Raw genomic sequence first — 24,952 nt, 5'->3', positions numbered from 1 at the left:
TGTATTTCCTTACTGCTGAATGTTTTCACAGAGCACAGTGTGCTTTGCTTTGCTTCTCCTCGTTAATCATGGAATAAGTTCAGATCGCTGTTATTTGTAGTGCCACAGCGCACACTAGCTAGCCTTAGGTCACGCAGCATCACGTGGTTTCAGATGTTGCTATCGAAGCATTTTTATAAGTATGAGTACAGTATTGGACTGATATCAGTATCAGTATGGATGCATCCCTGTATATAAGTATAAAATGTAATTATGGTATAGTAAAAGCCGTTTTATATCATCCTCATCAGTTTAATCAGAAAGTCATGAAACCTGCAGAGATGATTGTGATGAGTGTCGTATCCGCTTTTAGCCACATCACTGCGGTGATCAGCGTTGTGTTTAATGAACTGGTCTATTCATAGTTCCAGATTTAGCCTAATTTTCCTTTCTCCTCACAGTTAACGCAGCTGACAACAAGCAGCGAGACAAGAACATGAACAGCATCAAAATCACCATCGATCCGTGAGTGCCTTTTCTCCACAAGCTGAAGAATTTCAGAATGTTTACACTTAAAGCGAACATTCTGCCACTTAACGAATCACCTCACAGGGCTGCTCTCTCATTCCCTACGCACTCGGCGCTAAATAAATAAAGACGGCAGCTCGCCGTGCTGTAGTGCTTCATTAAGGCACATAGTCTGTTCCTTTCAGCAGCTTGTTCATAAGTGTTCAGCAGCAGGGAGCTATTAAAACGCCCGGCGATCCTGCGCTTATTATTATTATTATTATTATTTGTTTTTCCCGTAACGGAGCATATCGTCGTGCCGGCTCGTTACACTCAGAACGGAGTGAATCTCCTTTTCCATGGAGAGACTTCGCTATTGCGTCTTCCTCCGTGCGGTGCCACTTTAACAAATCGCATTAAAACTTTTTTTTTTTTTTAAATGGTGGTTCTGTAAGTTACTGTCGTGTGAGGTGTAATGTGAGAGATTACATAAAGGGCGAAGGCTTGTTGCTGGTTTATTACATTGCGCAGCAGTGTGGAAGACATATCGTTGCAGCACTGTAATATTAGTAACATTTATTCCGTCGTAAATTACATTTCAACTTCTTTCATGGAGGTTTTAGAAGAATACATAGTCAGTATGTTTACATGGACAGCAATATTCCGATATTAACCCGATTAAGACAATAGTCTGATTAAGAAACTACCATGTAAACAGCGATTTTTAATGACTTTAATCCGATTAAGGTCATACTCGAAGTAAACACAAATCGAATTAAGACATGTGGAGTATTCCTGTTTTAGTCGCATTATTGATGTGTATTACAGACATCACGCTATGTCTGTAATACATATTACATAAGCACACTATTAACGTCGTGTGGGAGTTTTCACCGCATTTTGCAGCAGGATATGATCACACATGGCAGTGCTCAACCGTTTTACGGCAATCAAGAGAGCACGGCTGCATCCCAAACCGCGTACATACCTGCTATAGGCCTGTAGTAGGTGAAATACATGTATCTCGGCTACTATATAGACGGTAAGTACGCAGTTTGGGACGCAGCCCACGGCTTCAAGCAGTCGTCTGTTAGCACGTACAGCATGACAAATAATTAACCGCACTCGAAGTGTTCCTAAAAATTTGAAATAAAAACACCCAAAACTGTATACGGGACCATAACGAAGACAAACTGTATGTGGATGTGTGAAATTCTGGAGGGACGTCAGACGGCGTGGTGCGGTGACGTAATGACGTGTGCCGTTAATCGATCTATGTTCTATAACATGTAACACAGGAACATGGAAAGAGTATTCTTAACGCGACTCATGTAAACACCTTCATCACAATATTGTCTTATTCAGAATAAGCTCAATAATTAGATTACTGCTGTCCGTGTAAACGTAGTTATTGACAGGGCTGTAGCTCACGATTATTCCGATAACCGATTCATCTACAGTTTTTCTAGTGATCGGTTGATTAGTCGGATTCCAGAAAATACAATACATACCAAACATATATATTTAAAATTTACATATATATCTATGATATATATATATATATATATATATATATATATATATATATATATATATATATATATATATATATATATTCCGTCAAATACAGAACGTTTTTTGTCTACATGAAGCAGGAAGTAAAAGGAGGCCGTGGAAGAGCAGGGAAGAAAGACGGCGCAAAATAACTAACATCCGAAAAGTGCGTTAATGAACACGTTAGGTATTAGAGACGTTTAACGGAGCAGTTTGTTATGTGAGATGTATGACAGAGGGGAAGGAGGAATGTACACACACGGACTATTTCTTTCACGTTCACTTCACCTTCAACACGCGTCAACCGACCGTGTCCTTCTCACTCACACACACGCACACACACGCACATACAGCTGAGCGTATTATCCTCACACACACACCACCTCATTTACCCTCATTTACGATCCTTCTCTGTGTTTTTAATCCGTTGTTTAAATAGACAGTGCTGCCAAAAGACGGACTCTGTTCTTATCTATTGCGTGTGACTTTGGTCTGTTAGGGAGTCTAACACCATCTCCATATGGAACAACGGGAAAGGAATCCCCGTGGTGGAGCACAAAGATGAAAAGATGTACGTCCCTGCTCTGATCTTCGGACACCTGCTGACCTCCAGCAATTACGACGACGAGGAGAAAAAAGTCACAGGTAACCATAGCGGCTAAAGAGAAAGCGCTGCGAAAGGCAAAGTGCGTTACTGTGTTAGCATTGCGCCCTGGGGCGAGTCTCTGTTTATCCGTACAGAGAGAGTACGGATAAAATAATCATCCAGGTTATATTGCTAAATATTGATTTCAGTATTTCAATATTGATTCCTAAATCGCCTTTTTATATTGTACAGTATAAACCTACGTATATTCTTCTTTCGGTCAAAGTTAGACTGGTCTCAAGTGCCTTTGAAATGGTGTGTACTGTATAAGCACAGTAAATCATTTAATCATAGCAAGCGAAAATAAAAGCAGCAAGTTCAGCAATGTTAACACCCCATTTCTTTTTAAACAACAGCACGCCCCAGAGTGTTTCGTTGCTCTTATATCATGGCAATTCGCCAGCTATTACAATTTTATTATTGATTAAAGAATGATGTCATACTTTTACATTTTTTTATCCGTTGTAATGTTATGGAACATCATTTCCTTACTTTCTCTTGGAATGAATAAGGCAAACGAATCGATCTTGTTACAGAGAAACTGCAAAACGCATCGTCCTCTGCCTATTTAACACCGATTATACATTTATCTTGGTTAAGTAACACTCGGTTTAATATTTTAAACAGATTTTGCATGACGCATCCAACATGCAAGTCCCTTTCATGGACGAATATCGTTATATTATACGTTAATATCATTCATATAAACCTGTTATTTGCTTTGCAGCAACAACTACTGTCACCGCTGCCGTTATAGAAAATGAATCAGCACCTCATGACCAATCAGATTGGAGAATTCCATGCCGCTCCGTTGTAAAATACGAGTTTGCGATTTAACGTGTGCTAAACAGTACCAGACGTTACCTGATCTAATCGAACAGTATCTAATCAGCAACAGCGTGTTGATTATTGTGCAATAAATGAAAAAAGTGATCATAGTAGGACGAATTGCGCAGCAGTAAAGCCTGTTTGTGCCGAGTAATCAGTATTCAGTAGCGTTTGTAGCCGTTTGTCTTGCCTTAAACTCAGATGTCTTGTCTGTGTTGCGCAGGTGGAAGGAATGGATACGGTGCTAAGCTCTGTAACATATTCAGTACCAAGTTCACCGTGGAAACTGCCTGCAGAGAGTACAAACACAGCTTCAAACAGGTACCAACAACCGCTCTTCTACAGAAATAAACGTTGTTTAAATGTCAGGAGAATGGCAGTCCAGATTGTGTGACGGAGCGTGGTTTATATGAATTTTGTAGGGGTTTGTGACTTGCTGAGGTAAGTACTTGTTTAAAGGAGCACGGGTGTTTGTGTGTGTGTGTGTGTGTGTGTGTGTGTGTGTGTGTGTGTGTGTGTGTGAGAGAGAGTTTTCTGCGGGTTTGAACTTTTAAAGCGCGAATATTAAAGCAGTCTATGCAAGGTGGTGGAACGACGTTCAGCTTTTCACTAACAGGTTCATGGTGGTCTTGATTTCGATTTTTATACCAGATCTGACACCTTATGGAATTGACTTTGGGGATGCGATGTTAAATTCACAGTGTGTAAAACTGTGTGTGTGTGTTTGTGTGTGTGTACAGTTGAGGTCATAGGTTTATATACGCCTTGCAGAATCTGAAAAATGTTAATAATTGAAAGAAATAATAAGAATGATCATAAACATTGCATGTAGTTTTTTATTTAGTTCTGCCCTGAATAAACTATTTCACATAACAGGTGTTTAGATAAAGTCCACAAGACTCAATAATAATTTACGGAAATGAACCAGTTAAAAAGTTTACATACGCTTGATTATTAATACTGTGTGTCGTTACCTGGATGATCAACGACTGTGTTTATGTTTTGTGATAGTTGTTCATGACTCATTTGTTTGTCCTGAGCAGTTAAACTGCCCACTGTTCTTCAGAAAAATCCTCCAGGTCCTGCACATCTTCTGCATATTTGACCCCTTACCATCAGTGACTATATGATGTTGAGATCCATCTTTTCACACTGAGGACAACTGAGGGACTCGTACACGACTATTACAAAAGGTCCAAACATTCACTGATGCTCGAGAAGGCAACACGATACATTAAGAGCCGGGGGGTGTAAACTTTTGAACAGGATGATCGGTGTAAATTATTATTTTTTTGTTTAAAGTGCTTTTTTTTCATTTAGTACTGCCCTTCAGACGCTACTTAAGATATTTAGATGTTTCCCAGAAGACAAATTAATAACAATTTACACTGATCATCCTGTTCAAAAGTTTACACCCCCTGGCTCTTAATGTATCGTGTTGCCTTCTTGAGCATCAGTGAATGTTTGCACCTTTTGTAATAGTCGTGTACGAGTCCCTCAGTTATCCTCAGTGTGAAAAGATGGATCTCAACATCATATAGTCACTGTTGGAAAGGTGGGCAGTTTAACTGCTCAGGACAAACAATAGACATTAGAGTCCGACTCTCTGTAGTAGAAACAAGCGTTTCACGTAACTTCATGTGACCGTATTGATTTTCTCCTGGTTATATTTCTTTAGATATTATGTATCCTTTGCATATCCTTTGTGAGAAATTTTCTTAGGAATCAAAGTCGTCTATTAAAACGTGACGAAAACGTGACTGTTTTGCTGTCTGTGCCTCGAAGACGTGGCAGAACAACATGACAAAAACCAGCGACGCGAAAATCAAGCACTTCGACGGGGATGACTTCACCTGTGTCACGTTCCAGCCCGACCTCGCCAAATTCAAGATGGACAAACTGGACAAGGATATCGTGGCTCTGCTGACGCGCCGGGCCTACGACGTAGCCGGCTCATGCAAGGGCGTTAAAGTCATTCTCAACGGCAAGAAGCTGCCTGTAAGTCACAGTATACTGCATGAAAGACGAATCAGACCAGGCAAATTGTATTGTATTGTATTATATTATATTATACGTCTCCGTGACCTTGTATGCAAGATCAGACATCAGCGCAGCAGTACCTCATGTTCAAGGAATACATAATCATAATGTTCCTTAAACACCCGTCGACTCTGTCCGAGATTGTACCCAGTTATCTTTTTCTGACTGGTACTAGTTCATTCGTGTAGCCTGTAATCTTGGCAGTCCGAATCCTGAATGCCGCTAAGAGTTATCAGCGCATTATCAGAGCGTGCCATTTATCATAGCTGTCCAAAGGTTCAGCTTGACATGAGGACATGAACACGTAGTCTACTTCAGCTATAGCACTAAGCTGTCTTAACCTCTGGGTACATCTGATCCGAATGCAGTCAGTCCGAATGCTTTCAGCTTATTGGATTAAATGTTACAACTTTAAAGAAGAAGAGCCCGTAATTATAGAATTGCATGTTTGGATAAGGGACACAACTGAAACAACTGCAGCTGGAGGCTGTGGTTTTAACTCTTTTTTCTTCTTCTTTTAAGCAGCTGGTGGCTGAAAACAGCCTGGCTCGTCTTTTAAACGTTTACAGTTAAACACACTGTTTTTTTCCCCTCTCAAACAAACATCACAAGGCAGCAGAGCACAAAATTCTAACAGTTAAGAAAATAAAAACACAGTACATCCAGATGTGTTGAGATTGTTTTAAATTCAAGTTTTAAATAACAGAGCTGGATGCGATTTAAATAAAGTGTTCATTGAATAAATAGTATTTATACAACGGCACTGTCGGGACCGATAGTAAACAGATTTTTAAAAAAGATGGGGAAAATAAATAGAAACCATCACAGAAATTCTAATGATTTCCATGACAAATACCATCACAAACCATCAGCCAACCATTAAAACCACTAACATTATTGGTCCTTAACGGTATCCACTAGACATAACATGCCACCAATAGAACGCAACAAATTACCAGTAGAGTTCCACAGGGACCATTACAGTTTCCATTAAAACCAATACAATTCCCATTATAACCATTAAAACCATTAACATTATTGGATTATTGGTCCTTAATGGTATCCACTAGAACGCTACAAATTACCAGTAGAGACCCACAGGGACCATTGCAGTTTCCATTAAAACCAATACAATTCCCATTTTAACCATTAAAACCATTACAAATTCTATGAGGGTTTGTATTGTTGGTTGTTGTTTTTTTCAGCAGGGTGGTGAAGCATTCTTTAATCTATATAAATGTTTATTTAACATTTAAGGAAGGAGTCTTCAGTGTTAGCAGTAAGTTTTAGACCACCGGAGAGTCTTCAGTCTCTTTGTAGCAGTTGTAACCTGAGTGATATCAGAATCTATAACAATACAAAAAATTATTTCAAAAGTGCTACGTGTCATTCCCTAATTAACAAAAACATTATAATCGTTGACTAAGTGTTGTATAAGCACAATAAAGCACTTTGGGGATGTACGAGTATTGAAAAATAATACGCTTCTGGGTGGTAACAGTAACTCCGCTTTCCGTCATTTCTCCATCACCTCCACCTTGGCGTTGATTATTTTCACAACACAGCGTATTTATTCCCTACTTTTGGAATGATTTATTCCTGAACACGGATTTATCTTTGCTGTACATATCCAGAACAGATTTGCACCAGTTAGCCGATGAGTTAACCGACAGCGGATTGCAGTCGTGTGTCACAGTAAATGATCGACTAACTGGATTTCACACATTTCACATGTTCTCCACTGTGTGTGTGTGTGTGTGTGTGCGCGTGCTGTAGGTGAATGGCTTCCGCAGTTATGTGGATCTATATGTGAAGGATAAACTGGACGAGACCGGTGTGGCACTGAAGGTAGTAAACGAGGCGGTGAACGAGCGCTGGGAGGTGTGTCTCACCATGAGTGAGAAGGGGTTCCAGCAGATCAGCTTTGTCAACAGCATCGCCACTACAAAGGTAGCTGGAACACTAGGGCTCGGCAATGTGACCATACAATACCGATACTGTGATGTTTCACAATACACTTAGATTTTCTGCGATATCATGGATATTGTGATATCTTGTTCTGAGAAAAATATGCTTAAAGTTTAATAAATTCATATTTTTTTATAGTTTCAGTCATTACAAACTGAAGGGAAGAAGCTGATTTCATGTTTTTACTTTTTTTTTTCAGTGTTCCTTTTCAATTTTTGAACAAATTAAAGTATCATCAAACCTTTTTTTGTAAAGTATCATCAAACCATCCATCCTTCTTCAACCGCTTACTCCTTTTCAGGGTCACGGGGTATCATCAAACCTTTTTTTTGTAAAGTATCATCAAACCTTTTTTTGTAAAGTATCATCAAACCTTTTTTTTTGTAAAGTATCATCAAACCTTTTTTGTAAAGTATCATCAAACCTTTTTTTTGTAAAGTATCATCAAACCTTTTTTTTAAATAAAGTATCATCAAACCTTTTTTTTGTAAAGTATCATCAAACCTTTTTTTTAAATAAAGTATCATCAAACCTTTTTTTTGTAAAGTATCATCAAACCTTTTTTTTTAATAAAGTATCATCAAACCTTTTTTTTGTAAAGTATCATCAAACCTTTTTTTTAAATAAAGTATCATCAAACCTTTTTTTTGTAAAGTATCATCAAACCTTTTTTGTAAAGTATCATCAAACCTTTTTTTTGTAAAGTATCATCAAACCTTTTTTTTAAATAAAGTATCATCAAACCTTTTTTTGTAAAGTATCATCAAACCTTTTTTTTTAATAAAGTATCATCAAACCTTTTTTTTGTAAAGTATCATCAAACCTTTTTTTTAAATAAAGTATCATCAAACCTTTTTTTGTAAAGTATCATCAAACCTTTTTTTTTAATAAAGTATCATCAAACCTTTTTTTGTAAAGTATCATCAAACCTTTTTTTGTAAAGTATCATCAAACCTTTTTTTATAAAGTATCATCAAACATTTTTTTTTATAAAGTATCATCAAAGCTGTTTTTGTAAAGTTGCAGGCAGTTTGTTAGTTAACCGAGATATTGTGATACATATCACGATCAAGTATTGCGATACGATTTTGTTTTGTTGTATCGCACATCCATATGGCTCTCTCTTCCTTCACCTTAGGCCTGTGGGCCAGGATTTCATTTCTGCTGCTTCTTCTCACAGGGTGGAAGACACATTGATTATGTCGTGGACCAAATTGTGTCGAAACTCATCGAGGTGGTGAAGAAGAAGAATAAAGCAGGAGTCTCAGTGAAACCATTCCAGGTTTGGACATTAAATTCTAGCATGATTATTGAGATATTTCACAATATCAGCTATATTTTGGATTATTCTTTAAATGCACATATACCACATGATGATGATGAAGTGGGTTGATTTATTTCAGGTCAAGAACCACATCTGGGTGTTTGTGAACGCTCTGATCGAGAACCCGACCTTCGACTCTCAGACTAAAGAGAACATGACTCTTCAGACCAAAAGCTTTGGCTCGAAATGTGCTCTCTCTGAGAAGTTCATACGAGCGGTAAGGCACATTTTCGATAATAAGGTTGTTTGATGGCATCAAAGCGTGAATTTGGGCTTTTTCGGTACAGTTCAGCCCAGTGGTTCTCAAATCTCATCTTCTCTTAGACACCTGACATAGCTTGCAAGGAACTTGATAATTAGCTGGTGTGTTATGTTTGTGCGTCTAGTTTGTGAAGAACATGTTGCCTCTCATAGCTGGGATAGAGAGCTACCTTTATTTTATAAACATGTTTTATGTTTTATTCTTTAGGTATTATTGTTCTTAAATGCTTGATACTGAGTGTGGTATCTGTCAGTAACTGGTCTCTTATCGGTGTTCAGGCGAGTAACTGTGGCATCGTGGAGAGCATCCTGAACTGGGTGAAGTTCAAGGCTCAGACACAGCTGAATAAAAAGTGCTCTTCGGTCAAGCACAGCAAGATCAAAGGCATCCCTAAACTGGATGATGCTAACGATGCCGGTGAGTTCGGACCGCTCGAGTGTTTTGGAGATGAATCCTGGCACGTACCGCATTGTTTTTCTAAGCGCTCAGACTGCCTGTAGAGGATTTAACTAAGAGCAGATAGACGTACAGCAGTCATATGTTCATATTAAACATGCATTTACATCTTCGGAATACTTCCAGAATACTATACATTTCCATAATGTCGAATATGTTAACATGAACCAAATGATTTGTCCTTTGACTCTTTTAACACTTAAGAGGTTTAGCATTTACTTCATCCTCTTCTATAATCCTAACTAAAGCAGTGCAAATCCTACGATTCCTATCCTACCGGTGAATTTCTTTTTGACGTGTGCATGATGGTTGACTCTTTCTTATGCTAAGGCGGGAAGCACTCATCTGAGTGCACTCTGATTCTTACCGAGGGAGACTCAGCCAAATCGCTGGCCGTCTCCGGGCTGGGCGTAATCGGACGAGACCGCTACGGAGTTTTTCCTCTAAGAGGCAAGATCCTGAATGTGCGGGAAGCCACGCACAAACAGGTGAGCACAGACGCCACGGTCGTTAAGTAAAGACACATGCAGAGAGCGGAGCTCGGTTTTAGATGCCAGGACAAAACAGCGTTACGGAAATAAGGAAGTAGATTCGGATCGGTAATGAGCAAGCACAGAAAAACTCCCTGAAGAAAACTAGGTCTCAAAAAGGAATCTCGAGACTGGTCTGTACAGGTGTAGAAGAGTGAAAACAAACAGGATTAAGTGTGTAAAACGAGTACAGGACAGTCTTTATGATCACAGCAGCAGTTCTTAGGTACAAGTCTACAGTATCTAGGTGAACGGATCCACTGAAGCAAGAGCGAGAGTGTGGTTTTTTTTTTTTTTTTGGGAAGTACAAAACTTTACGGTATCCATGTGGGAACAGCAGCAGAATGTGAGAATGAAGGTTTACAGTAGTAGTATACGAATGCACGCTCAGTTTAATTGTATTGTATTGTTTCTTCTGGTTGAAGATCATGGAGAATGCAGAAATCAACAACATCATCAAGATCGTCGGTTTGCAGTACAAGAAGAGCTACGATGACGCGGAGTCGCTGAAATCTCTACGCTATGGCAAAATCATGATAATGACCGATCAGGTATGTTATGTCTTAAACGGACCCTCCAGAAAAGAACACGAAATTGAGCAAACTCCGCAACATCCGGAGGAGCTCACTTTTTTTTTTTTTTTTTTTTTTTTTTTTCAAAATTAGCGCAGATTCGGGCCGTGACGTCACATGACGTCATTTCAACCAAAGCCCTCTTCGATTCACATGCGTCGAACATGAGTACAGCGAAAAGATTTCATTTACCAAACAAACATCACTGCGAAAGAGCGTGGGAATCAATTTCGTGCGATTGCGATTTCGCCAATTTGAGTAGTTTTCCACAAAAAAAAACCCACACCCACAAAAAACTCCGCAAGTCGCATCGCAGACTTGCAAAATCGAGCATTTTTGGATGGACTGCGGAAACACGTGTTATAATCTGTTGTACCTCTGCGCTACTGCTAAAAGACCAAATGTTTGTGAGCATAGGTTACATTAATTACAAAGGTTACATTAATTTTGCTGTTTAAAAATGCATTTATTTCTTTTAATTAGGATCAAGACGGCTCGCACATTAAGGGCCTGCTCATCAACTTCTTCCACCATAACTGGCCGTCCCTTCTGAAGCACACGTTCCTGGAGGAGTTCATCACCCCGATCGTCAAAGTACGAACCGCCCGTATCCCACGCCGCAATAGAAAGTGTTGCAGGTTCGATCCGGATTCCGCTTTAACGTCGATCTCTTTGTGCGCAGGCCACTAAGAACAAACAGGAACTTTCCTTCTACAGCATTCCAGAGTTCGAAGAGTGGAAGAAGCAAACGGAAAATTACAAAACATGGCACATAAAGTACTACAAAGGTTTGTTTTCATTTCACCGAATGTCTTTTTTATTTAAAAAAAAAGAAAAGAAACGTGCATGTGGATTAAATCCCGTGATTAATTAACGTTATTTAATAATGTGATGCGATAGGTTTGGGTACCAGCACGAGCAAAGAGGCAAAGGAATACTTTTCCGATATGGATAGACATCGGATTATGTTCAAGTACGGAGGCACGGAGGACGATGCTGCCATTACTTTGGTAGGTTTCAGAGGTGGTACACGACAAAGTACAATTTCTTTGTTCCGTCCACCTGCGGGTTCGAATCCCGTCGACGACGCAGCCGTCCGCGAGACAGCCAAATCCAAGAGAGCAAAATTGGCTGTGTTCTCGGGAAAGGAGGGGGGTGGCATGCGCTTTCTGTCTCTCTCTCTCTCTCTCTCTCTCTCTCTCTCTCTCCTCTCCATCAATCACAGCAACACTAACCAATCACGGGCGTCCGTGAGCTTGTGCATGTGGACGTGAGCAGATAGCGCTGTCCTCCGAGCGTGTTACGTCGCACGACGTTGGAAAAGATACTCTCAGCTGGCTTCGAGCGCCTCGGAGGAAGCACTTTCGCCTAACAGTTCTGACCTTTACTTAGTTTCAAACACTACATCACGTCATTTCTCTGTAATCTCAAACCCTCACTGTAAACTATCTGACAGGTTTTCCCATAGCGGCTAGCTACACCTATAAACATTTAGTATTTTATGTAAGAGAGTAGTCGGACTTTTATTTGAGAATTTGGAAACTTTTAGCACCTCTGCTAGGTTTCGAATGCTTTGGTTGTTTATTTCCAGGTTACGGCCAATATTTCACATATGGTCGAGATATTATGTAATATAACAAGTCTAAGCATCAAACTCACCTAATAGTACTTGTATCAGAAATGTCTACATCAGGTCGCAATGAGAGGACAGTATAGTAACCGCGCTCCACTTCATTTGTCCCGTCTGTAAAGGCTTTCAGCAAGAAGAAGACAGACGACAGAAAAGAGTGGCTCACTAATTTCATGGAGGACAGGCGGCAGAGGAGGATGCACGGTCTGCCTGAGGTGAGACCTACCTTTACACCTCCACCTGTCCATCACACACACACACACACACACACACACACTTCAGAGAGCGATCCAGGCAAATAAATAAATACACTGAGTGAAAATCATGAAGACACCACTTTGAGAAGATGGAGCTGTTGATACGCAGTGTTTATACGTTGCTTGTTTATGAATTTCTGAACTTGTTGAAGATAGCATGTGGTTTTCTCCAGGCAGCGAGTCTTAGCTCTTGTCGTAGTTTACACAAGTGGTGGTACTGACTGAAGTGCTCTTTTTTTCCCCCTCGTGTTGCAGCAATTCCTGTACGGCACCGCAACACGACACTTGTCCTACAACGACTTCATCAACAAAGAGCTGATTCTCTTCTCCAACTCCGACAACGAGAGATCGATTCCGTCCCTCGTCGATGGTGCGTCTCCAGTATAATGTTATAGGTGTCATTTACTCAGATTGAGCGTGTGTGTGTGTGTGTGTGTGTGTGTGGCAGAAAAGCACTTATAAGTCTTTTGTGGCATCTAAAATTCATTTCTTTCAGATGTTTTTTTTCCCCCCAAGTGGCATGTGTTATTTCTATTTCTCGAGCATGGACATGAGTATAAACAGTGCTAGCTAACCACTTGTCTAAAGGCTTAAGGTGTTTGTGTTTGTGTGTGTTTGTGTGTGTGTGTGTGTGTGTGTGTATGTTTGCAGGTCTGAAGCCGGGCCAGAGGAAGGTCCTGTTTACTTGTGTGAAGAGGAACGATAAGAGGGAGGTTAAAGTGGCTCAGCTGGCTGGCTCAGTAGCAGAGATGTCTGCTTACCATCACGGCGAGGTGTGTGTGTGTGTGTGTGTGTGTTGTGAAGCTTTTTTTCCCTTCTTTTTCCACTGACCCCCAATCCAACACTAAAAGATTTAGCTGTTTGGTTTTTGGTTCCTGCTCACTTCGTGTGTTCGTTACAATTACCAGGTCACATGACACTCAACACGTTTGTGCTGTCAAAGGGAAATTATTATTATTATTATTATTATCATTATAATTATAGAAATGATTTCTGTGGTGTAACTCCAGCTTGAACTATGCGTTCACATTAAAATCTTGTCATGCTGTACATTTGTTCATCACCACTCTGAATGTTCCTGCCCTCTCGAAAGTGAACTAGCATCCCAAGTACTGTTGGCTCCTGTTTGGGCCACTTCTTGTGTTTGACTGTGCACTGAACAAAGGCCATAGATGATGTTAACATCGTTAACGTATCCGCAGACCTAACGAGTTCTAAACAGTAATACACGCACCCTGTGTTGCATTAAAGCGTGCACATGTTTCATAAGCATCAGCACAGAGTAACTTTAAAAGCATTAAATGATTCATGTTTTTTCCTCATCAACAGCAAGCTCTAATGATGACCATCGTGAACTTGGCTCAGAACTTTGTCGGCAGCAACAACATCAACATCCTGCAACCCCTGGGCCAGTTCGGCACCCGCATCAACGGAGGCAAAGACGCAGCTAGTCCTCGTTACATTTTCACCATGCTCAGGTTTGTCGGTCTGTGGAGAGGTTCTTTACTGTGTAAAGGGGTTTGGACTAGAGATCATACGTTCTCCTGGGATATCAACCACATGTGCAGTCTCATGAGTTAAAAGCATTTTTTTACTAACCTTTATATAAAGAAACTCTAAACCAGGGGTGTCCAATCTTATCTGCAAAGGGCCAGTGTGGGTGCAGGTTTTCATTTCAACCATGCAGGAGTCACCAATTGCTCTAAACCAATAATTCTGACTATGGAATAATTTAATAATAATTAAAACCTCTTTTAAGCCACACCAGTTCTAGGCTACGTCTTGATTAATCCGGATAGATCTAAACGTTTTTTAAAACCCTCTCCGACTACACTGGCGCTTTCAAACGTTCGCCAAACTTCGCTCGTCCGCACAGAAACGTCCGAAAACTCTTAAAAACCATTTCTGTCAGGTGTTTATTTAAAAACGCAATCTGAACATTGTACGAAGTGACATTAGTCTTTAACAAAAGCTATCAAACTGGACAGCAGGCACAACAACTGCAGGACAACATCGTCCTCCATCTTGTTTGATTTGAGCTGAATGCGTCACGTGACTAAAACGTCATCGTTTTTGAATATCTCAGTTTTCTCGGTTCACACCACAACGCGAAAACGGCGTTTTCAAACATATACACTCGTTTTCGAAAAAAGCTGGTCAAAAAAATGCCGTCTCAGTGTTCGGAACGCCAAAACGTAGAGAAAACGATTTGCGTTTTCAGACGAAATCCTGATTAGCGTAGACGTAGCCTCAGCCTAGTCCGTTTATACTACTATGCCTCCTGACTCAAATAGAAATAAGCACACTCTGTGGACTGTACACATACTTACAGTACTGCAGCGTAAGCTTTCAAAGTAGTATGCCTATAACTGCAGGCCTGTTCAGAAAAGTAAATTAAGGGAATGTGAGAAATTGGACCTCTTAAAATGGAGTCACTGTTTTTTGTTTTTTTTTTTAAAAAGAAAAAGGTTTAGAACCAACCCTGCTTTAGATATTTTCTTACACTCTCTCTGTCCCCATGTTTCTCTCTCACTGTCTCATTAAACAGTCCACTGGCCAAGCTGCTGTTCCCACCCGTAGACTCCAACCTGCTGAAGTTTCTTTACGATGACAACCAGAAGGTGGAGCCAGAGTGGTACATTCCCATAATCCCCATGGTGCTGGTGAACGGAGCAGAGGGTATCGGGACTGGCTGGGCCTGCAAGATCCCCAACTACGACCCGCGAGAGATCGTCAACAACATCAACCGCATGCTTGACCACCAAGATCCTTTGCCTATGGTAAACGTTTCATGCCACAGACAGAAAATATACACTCTTCTAACGTAACATCAGAACCTGCAGTTAGCGTCAGCTTGTTGCATCGGTCTGTAACGATGAGTCAGATCTTTACGCACCGTTTGTAGTGTTCTGGGGTCTCGCGTTACATGAGTTCCCTTTCTGTGCAGCTTCCCAGCTATAAGAACTTCAAGGGAGTGATCCATGAGCTGGGCCAGAACCAGTATGTGGTCAGCGGCGAGGTCTCCGTCCTCGACAAGAACACCATCGAGATCACAGAGCTCCCAATTCGCACCTGGACTCAGGTATGCTCAACCATTTGAGCAAAGTCAGACACCATGCATTTAGAAATCTTAAATGGAATAAAGTCGAAGCTTGTTTGTGATCTAATCAGTGTTTGTTTGTCTATAAAAACAAATTTTACAGAGGAAAAAAAAATCATAATCTTAAAATATAGCAAATTCTATATATGTCATAGATAGACACTTTTTTTTTTTATAGCGCAGCTGTATTGAAATCTCCAATCTGATTGGTCTGAAGATGTTGATTAATTCTCTTTAATAGCAGCTCTGGCAGTAGTGTCAGCTGTAATTCACACAAATCACAGGTGTGTAATGGAAGGAGTCTCCATTGTCAACACTTTGTAAGTTTTCCAGCATGGTAGAGTCTTCAGGACAGAATGGATTTTTTTGTAAAATGACCAGCTGCAATTTGTTTGTTTGTTTGTTTGAAATAAAAATGAGAGCCTGGGTAACAGGAACTAACTTGCCTCTCAGACATTATAGTTACATTCACTGTAACTCTAAACACATGTAAGGTGTACAACGAGTCATTCGTAATACGTTTTTATTCGTTGGCAATTCGCTGTGGTGTAAGAGGAATAAAACCCTTTGGCATTTTGGGGTGTGCTGTTATAGGAAAATAATCAGCTTAGGGGTGTGGTGCGATGTATTGGTCCACATCACACCAAGCCAAATTGGATTCTTTTTCTACAACAGCACATGGCTTATTTCTTACGTTTAGCCTGTACGTTATTATAAATAAAGGATGAAGAAAAAATGAAGACGAGCACACAAATACACGCTACCCGTCAGAAGTTTAGAAACACTCATTCTTTTATTTTATTATTTTTATCCACATTTTAGAATAATAATAATAATAAAGTAAAAACTCTGGAGTAACACAAATGGAACTATGGGAATTATGTTGTGATATAAATAAGAAGCTTAATATTTTAGCATCTTCAAAGTAGACACCTTTTTGACTAGAATTTCCAGAAATTTATTCTTGTCATTTTCTCGATTTTGCTTTGTAAACAGTATTAAAGGAGTTCCCACCTACGCTGGACTCTTATTGGCTGCTTTTCGGAATATTTCGCTCTGAAAAACGTTTTCTAATGAAAGAAATGAATATGTTGGCGCAATTATATTTTTGTCTACAACATCGATGTCACACATTTAATCACCTTCAGATCAAAGGGCTTTTAAGATCATGAGAAACATTTTAGTCGAGTGTCCACAAACTTTTGACCGGCAGTGTGTGTTATCAATAAAGGCTAATTTTGTCACGGCCCACCTTGTACCCATGGTCCGATTTTGAGGAACGATTTGTCCGACGGTCCTTCTTTATCTTTCATGCAGGCCTACAAGGAGTCTGTGTTGGAGCCCATGCTACAGGGCACAGAGAAGACCCCAGTGCTCATCTCCGACTATAAGGAGTACCACACAGACACCACAGTGAAGTTTGTGGTGCGCATGACGGAGGAAAAGCTGGCCCAAGCTGAGGCAGCAGGCCTCCACAAAGTCTTCAAGCTGCAGTCTCCTCTCACCTGCAACTCAATGGTGAGACAGTGTTATTCTGCACTCGTTACTCGTGAGCTTATGTCTTTTTATGAATTTGTCATACCGCAACCAGACAAGGATCTGGTGTTATTTTTTTTTTATAGGATCTGCAGAATCACGCGTTTTTCTGTCTCTCTTTCTGCGGGTTCGATGTATATGTAGGTGCTGTTTGATCACATGGGTTGTCTGAAGCGGTACGAATCTGTGAACGATATACTGAAGGAGTTCTTCGAACTGCGCTTGCACTATTACAAACTGAGGAAGGACTGGCTGGTGGGCAGTCTGGGTGCCGAGTCAGCGAAACTCTCCAATCAGGCCCGGTTTGTGCTGGAGAAGATCGAAGGGAAGATTTCAATCGGTGAGATTCCTTTATTCGGTATTCATAAAGTGTGTGTGTTTTTATTTATTTATTTATTTATTTTTACAGATTTTTTTTTTTGCTGCCACTATGATGTATTGCGATTGATTTTGATAGCACGGCATAGCTTTGACATGTTTTCATTTGAACTCGCTGACTAAAATACAACCAAAATGAAAAAACTTTGTACTCTACTATCATGCAGCATCTTATATTCTGCCTCCACTGATAATGAGTGATCACAGCAATTCCATGTGGATAGGGATCGGGGGATGACCGGATCAATCATTGTGGACATCTGTGTTTGGGCTGAAGAAACTTTTGAACAGTGTTTTTTTTTTTTTTTTTTTTTAAAGCGCAGCTTCTGAAATGTTTGGGGGTTGAGAACGGAAGGGGAGAAAACAGGAAACTGACGTGCCCAGCGATATACACACGGAGGCTTGTTGTGTTTGTATAAGGACACGTGTAGACGTCCTGTTTTAGTAACGGCCTCCTGTAAAAAAAACAAAACAAAAACAAAAACACGGATCTAATTTATAAAGTTGGCTCAGCGTTTGTGGTGGGTTTTTTTTTTTTAATCAGTAATAGGCTTATTGTTGTGTGTAAATTGGTCATAACAGTTTAACCTCCAGCCATAAATCTCTTTAGTTTTACTACTGCTGCTAATGGAGAAGGAGATCGCTAGACCCATATCTGATTTGTTGACGCTTTGATTTTCCACTGTCTGTCATGCAATATCAGTGTTTCCTCTCTGTCAATCAGTATAAAGCATTATAATTTGCTCACAGCAAGTGTGAACTGTTTAACCGTATTCCAGAGAACAAGACGAAGAGGGATCTGATCCGGATGCTGGTGCAGAGGGGGTACGAGTCTGACCCAGTGGCAGCTTGGACCAAAGCTCAAGAGAAGGTACAGGACACACACACACACACACATTAGAGAGATACACCTTACATCAGAATGATGGTATTTAGGTTCGCCTGAAGAGAAGACAGGTTGGCATAGCTATCACATTTTGCACCGAATTCAAATATTCGCTGCGTAGCAACCACCTCATGTTCTGAGCAACATTCTCTTCATTTAGCTACCAACTCATTCTTTGGGAGAAGATGACCAGTTTATCATGAACTGAATTTGTCATTCAGGTTAGCAGGCTAGCTTAGAGGTGTTTTTTAGGCCCTAGTCAGACTGTAGGTGGGATAAATGCTACGAGCAATAGCTTTTTTGAAATAAACCACTATATATCCAGACAAAAAAATTGACAGCGCTTATTTAAAAGTGGAATAATTATAAATATAAAACTATTTGTGCCGGATTAGTTTTACTTCAGGAGGTGTGGGAGGGTATTTATAGAGAGTATCTCTGGGATTTTAGTCACATGTCAGTATTTTTTTTTTTTTTTTGTGGAAAATTTACCCTACATTAAATGACCTGTAGAGATAACCTCATATAATATATACCCTGTCCAGATTGATACGTTGGTAAAAAAAATAATTATTATTTGATGACGACCACCTGCTCAGTCGCTGTATGGTTCTGTAATCCCATCTGCTGATTCCAGGCTCTGGAGGACGAGAATCACGACGGCAACACGAGCGACAGCTCAGTGGACTCCGGCTCCTCGTCCGGTCCTAACTTTAACTACATCCTCAACATGCCTCTGTGGTGCCTGACCAAGGAGAAGGTGGACGAGCTCCTCAAACAGAGAGACGTGAAGGTACACCGCGACAGAAAATACAACATCTCAGACAAACAGATCGGTTTAAAATCGTTTGAAATGAAACGGCACCCGGTTTGAACATCTTTTAGGCAACGTGTGCGACCGTTACGCATTTTGCTTAGGATTAGGAGCTACGTGTTTTTAACATCTAGAGTACGCCGTTTTCACCAATAAAACTACAGATAAGCCAATCAACGTTTGAATATGGAAGGAAGGACAGTTGTGTAGGTGTTTGACCTTTCCAATGTTTAGACACCCCCTGGAAGCCCCACCCCCTGCCCCCATCTCACATTAGTAACACACTTTTAGTCGATGTTCTTGTCTTTACTCGATTTTTCCACTCGATGCCCTTCCCGTTCTGTTCAAGTGGACGGGTTTGAATTCATTCATGTGAAATAAAATCTATCAATATATTACAAAACATCAACTAACAAATAACTATTTATGTAACTCTGACCCCTGACGAAACAGCCCTTTTGCTTTTCGTTCCAAAGAGAATTTTCAACAAAAACAATAGTCCTACCATGAAACATCAGTTATTAGTTGTTTCTAGTTTGTTATCATTTCACAGTGTATTCAGGCTCCCTGTATTTTACACATGCTCAGTGTTTTAAAGGTCCTGACGATACTTTCGGATATGTTCCGAAAAACTTATTGCCATATCCCAGTAAACACAATAAACTCACCTCTTTTTTTTCCCCCTGAGGAAATTCATTTTCTCTATCCACATCTAATGGTCTGATTCTGTGTTTTTTGTTGTTGTTGTTGTTTTTGTTCATGTTTGTGTAATTTCAGAAAGCAGAACTGAATGAACTGCAGAGAAAATCTCCAGATGATCTATGGAGAGGAGACCTGGCTGTGTTTATTGAGGAGCTGGACGTGAGTGTTACACAACACAGCTACAGTATTTCAGGCTCCGAGAGTTGAGTCATAAAACACTGAACTCCAGTCAACTATTCCGGTGCTCATGATATCGAATCACAAAATACTAGCTGTAATACGCTCGGTTTTATGTCACCGCTTCTATGAATCATGAGATCATTAATATTCAAAATGGTTCTTGGATTATTAAGTGTACTTTTTGTCAGTGTTGTTAAGCAAACCAAAAATAATTTCATGCACGCGTCATAACTGTTTATTTAAATACCGCCTCACCGATCGATTCTCTGGTGGACAAAAGTTGAATGAATTGGACAAGCTACATATAAGTGTATGTGTGTGTCTCTGTGGTTACTGAGACGAATCCCTGAGACTTAAAAAAAATCTCTAATGTATTTTTCTGCATGTCAGAGGGTGGAGGAACAAGAGCGAGAGAACAACAGCATGGGAAAAGCAGTGAAGCTGGTCAAAGGCAAGGTGGGCAAGCCCAAAGTGAAGAAGATCCAGCTGGAGGAGACACTGCCATCGCCCTTCGGTCGGCGAGTAGAGCCCCAGATCACACTCGCCATGAAAGCCGACGCCTCCAAGAAGATGACCAAGAGGAAGAAGGTGAGAGAGACACACTTTAGATTAGCATTTTTATTCTGTTCTTTAAATGATATGCGTGTAGTGCACTGTGTAATTGTATGTAACAGCTTAAATCTAAACAACTTAAACTAAACCACATGTAAATCTTTATATAATGAATTTTGTTCTGTGTGAACATAAAGATGCAGATTTTTACAATAAAGATAAATGTAAGTGACGAGAAAATAATTTTGTGGGTAAATAAACAAAAAAATAGAAAACTTAAAAAAGTGAGGTATCGCATACTTTTATTTGATTATGAAAGTGGCGCAATTGTCACACTGTGATTTATGGGATTTAAGTTATTCTTTGTTTTCTTTCTTTTAAATAAAAAGTAAAGTTCGTAAAGTAAAAGAAATACTTTAAAGGAGCTTGACAGCCCTCATTTATTTTTAGGTGAAATGTTTGAGATATATATATATATATATATATATATATATATATATATATGCTGCTGGGTGTTACAGTGGTTGACACACACACTGTGTGTGGGTGCAGGTGGCTGTTTTGAGTGGTAACTGTGTATTAGTTTGCATTCAGAGTTTGTTGTTTATCTAAGAGCGTGATGTTCATCCAGCTGCTGTAGATGCATATTTAGTTCTTTCCTAAGATTTAGTGTCCAAGCGGAAGTGCGTGTATTTTCCAGGGCGATGCAGAAATGTCAGTGAAGCTTGAATTCGATGACGACGGCATGATGGACACGAACGGTGCGGCAGGAGACAATTCGACGATCTCGCCATCCGGCCAGCCGAACCCCGGAGCCAAGCCCAAAGCCCCGCGTGTTAAGAAGGAGAAGAAGGAACCTGGTAAAGAATGAAACAAGACTTTTTTTTTTTTTTTACACACCTTTCTCTGAATTATCACACCATACCCCACAGTTTAGAAGACATCATTTAGAGACGACTGTCCTTCTACGACATGCTTTCCAATCAGGCACTACAAGACAGAGGAAGACTCCAGGTGCAGCGAAGAGCACACCCAAGAAGGCGAAGAAGAGGAACCCCTGGTCAGATGACGATGATAAGTCTGACAGTGACCTGGACGAGAGCGAGCAGCCTGTTATTCCACGAGACACCACATCCAGGAGAGCTTCAGGTGCGTGTTCGTGTCGTCCCCCCCCCCCCCCGCTCTTCTGTGCAGCTCTTTTTCCCCCTTTTTTAAACTGAAGGCTGTACCGTATGTATGATGCAAGCGAAGTGCAAGTCTAGTGCTGTGTTCGCGTATCTCCTTCCCACACAACTCTCCACCGGCTATACCAATTTCATTTAGGATTCAAACACGGCTGCTAAAAGTGAGAAAAGTGATCAGTTGTCGTGGAAAGAAATCTATCCCTCTGGTCTGGATTGAAACGCTGGAATAGTCCACACACCCACAAACATTACTTAAAAATATTCCGCCAGAACCCTTCGACATACACCACCGGTCAAAAGTTTGTGGACACGCGACTGAAATGTTTCTCGTGAACTTAAAAGCCTTTCTGAAGGTGTATGATTAAATGTTTACAAACATTACTTAAAAATATTCCGCCAGAACCCTTCGACATACACCACCGGTCAAAAGTTTGTGGACACGCGACTGAAATGTTTCTCATGAACTTAAAAGCCTTTCTGAAGGTGTATGATTAAATGTTTGAAATCGGTGTTGTATATGCAAAAAATATAATCGTGCCAATGTATTCATCTCTTTCATTAGAAAAGTAACATTTTATTTACAAAAATATTTATTTAAAGCGGAAGACTCGAGTGAAATATTCGGAAAAGCAGTCAGTAAGAGTCCAGCGTAGGTGTGAAGTCCTTTAATACTGTTTAAAAAGCATCTCAGGGAGATTCCTCAAGAATCGGGTGAGAAAACGCCAAGAATACTTTTCTGGAAATTCTAGTAAAAAAGGATTTTTTTTTATCACAACATAATTCCCATAGTTCCATTTGTGTTACTCCAGAGTTGTGATGACTTTATCATTATTATAAAATGTGGATTAAAATAATGAACATAAAGAATGAGTGTTTCTAAACTTTTGAGCGCAAGTGTGTGTGTGTGTGTGTGTGTGTATATATATATATATATATATATATATATATATATATATATATATATAGTCATTTTTGATTATTTTCATGATGGGTGCCAATAATTCTGGAGGACATCATATCTATATTTTTATCGAACTTTTACTACATTTTTGTTATTTATAATTTATTAACTACAGCGCATTTTAAAAAGCTCAGTCGATTAAGCGAAATATTTATTCAAATCCCGCATTATTTATATCCCGAGACGCGTTTATAAATAAAACGTATTGTTATTATTTCATCATCATCATCATCATCATCATCATCAAAGCGTGTCTGCGTGTAGATTTGTTAAGTTACTCTCTTTCGTCTCACAGCCGCCAAAGCTAAGTACACCTTTGACTTCTCTGAGGAGGAAGAGGATGCTGACGAAGACCAAGATAACGAGCCGGCGGCGTCACCGGTCCACTCCTACAAGGAGAACTTCAGCACCGCACAGAATAACAACAACAACAACAACGACGAGGACGACGACGAGGACGAGGACGACGACGATATATTCCCCCCTAAACCAGCCATCACTTCGTATGTGCATTTTTCACGCTCATTCGTTTTTCACAACTGCATTCTATCATGAAGCCTGGTTTCCGATCAGGAAAGTTCAAGAAAACATTTTTTTACTTCTTCATTTCACCCTGAGTGTGTAGACACATATTTATTTTTTGCAAATTATTGTATTTGTAGGTCTGCCTCAGAAGCCGTGAAGAAGAAGGAGAGCGTTTTCTCTTCGTCCAAACATGCCTACTTGGAGAAGAGCAGCGACAGTGGTGCGTGTGTGTGTGTGTGTGTGTGTGTGTGTGTGTGTGTGTGTGTGTGTGTGTTTCACCTGTTCTTTTAAACAAGACCAGATTCACATCAGCATAAAAACGCCATGCCTCTGTATTTACTTCCTTGCGTGCGTTACAGAAGTGAAGTCTGACAGCGAGGACGACAGGGACGCGGCGTTCTCGTCCTACTCCAGCAGCTCAGCGTTCGAAAAACTCTCTCCTGCTAAGAAAGGTAAAAGCGCACCTGCTGCACTTCTCCGTTCAGACAAAAACAATTGTATGTAACGGAAACGTATTTACTACAAGCTCAGTGTTTATTAGGAACACCAGTGCGCCTGCACGTGGCACGGTTGTTGGTGCCAGATGGGCTTGTTCAAGTATTTCAGAAATCTCTTGGGATTTTCACACACACACACACACACACGACAGAACGGTGCAACAGAAAGAAAAAAACAACAACAAAATCATCTAGCAAGCGTAGTTGCGCGGGCGGGAATGCCGAGAAGTCCGAGGAGAACAGACAGACTGTTTTGAGTTGACAGGAAGGCTAGGGAAACTAAAATAAAATAATTTTCACAGCTGTGCTGAGCTGAAAAGCATCTCAGAACACAAGCATATGGGCTACAACAGCAGAAGAGCACTCCAGTCAGTTAAGAACAGGAATCTGAGACTATAGTGGGTCCTACTAAACCTTCCTTTTTTGCCTTAGCTTTAACTGTGAACATTTACCGAAGCTCTTGACCTGTATGAGTTTATGATAGCATTACGCTGCTGCCACGCGATTGGCCGGTCGGATAGCAGTGCGAATGAGCAGGCGTGTTAGCGTTCGGTGAGAGTATACGAGAATGTCATAGGTTTCTGATTGTTCATTTAAAACAACATTTGAATTTCGATTCAGCCGTATCGCTTCGTTACAGCTAAGAAGCCTTCAGAAGCGGCGCCTAAGCCACGCAAACCTCCAGCCAAACCCAAGAAACCCGACACATCCGTGTGGGACTCGGACTCGGACACGGCAGCTAAGAAGCCCCCATCTGCTCCGTCGCTCAAAGGCCCAGGTAAAGGCAGGGGGAGGAAGAGGAAGCAGTCTGACTCGGAGGAAGATTACAACCCTGTGAAGAAGACCGGAAAAGCTCCGACAAGCAGAGTGAGTGACTCGTTAGAAAGAATTCTGTAGCTGTGATGGATTTTTTTCCTTTCCATAAGTAAATGAATTCAGTTCTTGTTGTTTTATTCAGTCATATATAGTATTAACGTTCCCCTGACTTAGAACCAGAAAGATCTACGCACTGTAGCGTTCTATCACTTAGCGATGATTTCGCAGGGGCGGCCTCCCTGCAGTAACACCTCCACCCAGCAGGGGT

The 24,952-nt window shown here is 40.4% G+C and overlaps 1 protein-coding gene across 2 annotated transcripts in view; it reads left to right on the top strand.

Annotated features, from left to right (window-relative positions):
• The window catches only part of top2b (DNA topoisomerase II beta), a 31,372-nt gene that overhangs the window by 5,690 nt on the left and 730 nt on the right, over positions 1-24,952 (top strand). For both annotated transcript variants that reach the window (XM_017481512.3, XM_017481511.3), the window contains exons 4-34: positions 441-504; positions 2,540-2,685; positions 3,738-3,835; positions 5,300-5,512; positions 7,331-7,504; positions 8,703-8,804; positions 8,926-9,063; positions 9,387-9,525; positions 9,895-10,052; positions 10,520-10,645; positions 11,150-11,260; positions 11,349-11,454; positions 11,567-11,676; positions 12,419-12,511; positions 12,809-12,923; positions 13,205-13,326; positions 13,883-14,031; positions 15,102-15,333; positions 15,501-15,635; positions 16,971-17,171; positions 17,334-17,529; positions 18,347-18,438; positions 19,091-19,246; positions 20,045-20,128; positions 20,540-20,737; positions 21,402-21,561; positions 21,689-21,850; positions 23,142-23,349; positions 23,509-23,591; positions 23,731-23,823; positions 24,509-24,735. In XM_017481512.3, the coding sequence (XP_017337001.1) occupies positions 441-504; positions 2,540-2,685; positions 3,738-3,835; positions 5,300-5,512; positions 7,331-7,504; positions 8,703-8,804; positions 8,926-9,063; positions 9,387-9,525; positions 9,895-10,052; positions 10,520-10,645; positions 11,150-11,260; positions 11,349-11,454; positions 11,567-11,676; positions 12,419-12,511; positions 12,809-12,923; positions 13,205-13,326; positions 13,883-14,031; positions 15,102-15,333; positions 15,501-15,635; positions 16,971-17,171; positions 17,334-17,529; positions 18,347-18,438; positions 19,091-19,246; positions 20,045-20,128; positions 20,540-20,737; positions 21,402-21,561; positions 21,689-21,850; positions 23,142-23,349; positions 23,509-23,591; positions 23,731-23,823; positions 24,509-24,735 (4,391 nt within the window). The remainder of the gene's footprint in view (positions 1-440; positions 505-2,539; positions 2,686-3,737; positions 3,836-5,299; positions 5,513-7,330; positions 7,505-8,702; positions 8,805-8,925; positions 9,064-9,386; positions 9,526-9,894; positions 10,053-10,519; positions 10,646-11,149; positions 11,261-11,348; positions 11,455-11,566; positions 11,677-12,418; positions 12,512-12,808; positions 12,924-13,204; positions 13,327-13,882; positions 14,032-15,101; positions 15,334-15,500; positions 15,636-16,970; positions 17,172-17,333; positions 17,530-18,346; positions 18,439-19,090; positions 19,247-20,044; positions 20,129-20,539; positions 20,738-21,401; positions 21,562-21,688; positions 21,851-23,141; positions 23,350-23,508; positions 23,592-23,730; positions 23,824-24,508; positions 24,736-24,952) is intronic.

The sequence above is a fragment of the Ictalurus punctatus genome, chromosome 12 (genome assembly GCF_001660625.3).
Source record: "Ictalurus punctatus breed USDA103 chromosome 12, Coco_2.0, whole genome shotgun sequence".
NCBI lineage: Eukaryota > Metazoa > Chordata > Actinopteri > Siluriformes > Ictaluridae > Ictalurus > Ictalurus punctatus.
This window is presented reverse-complemented; position numbering and strand designations above follow the sequence as displayed.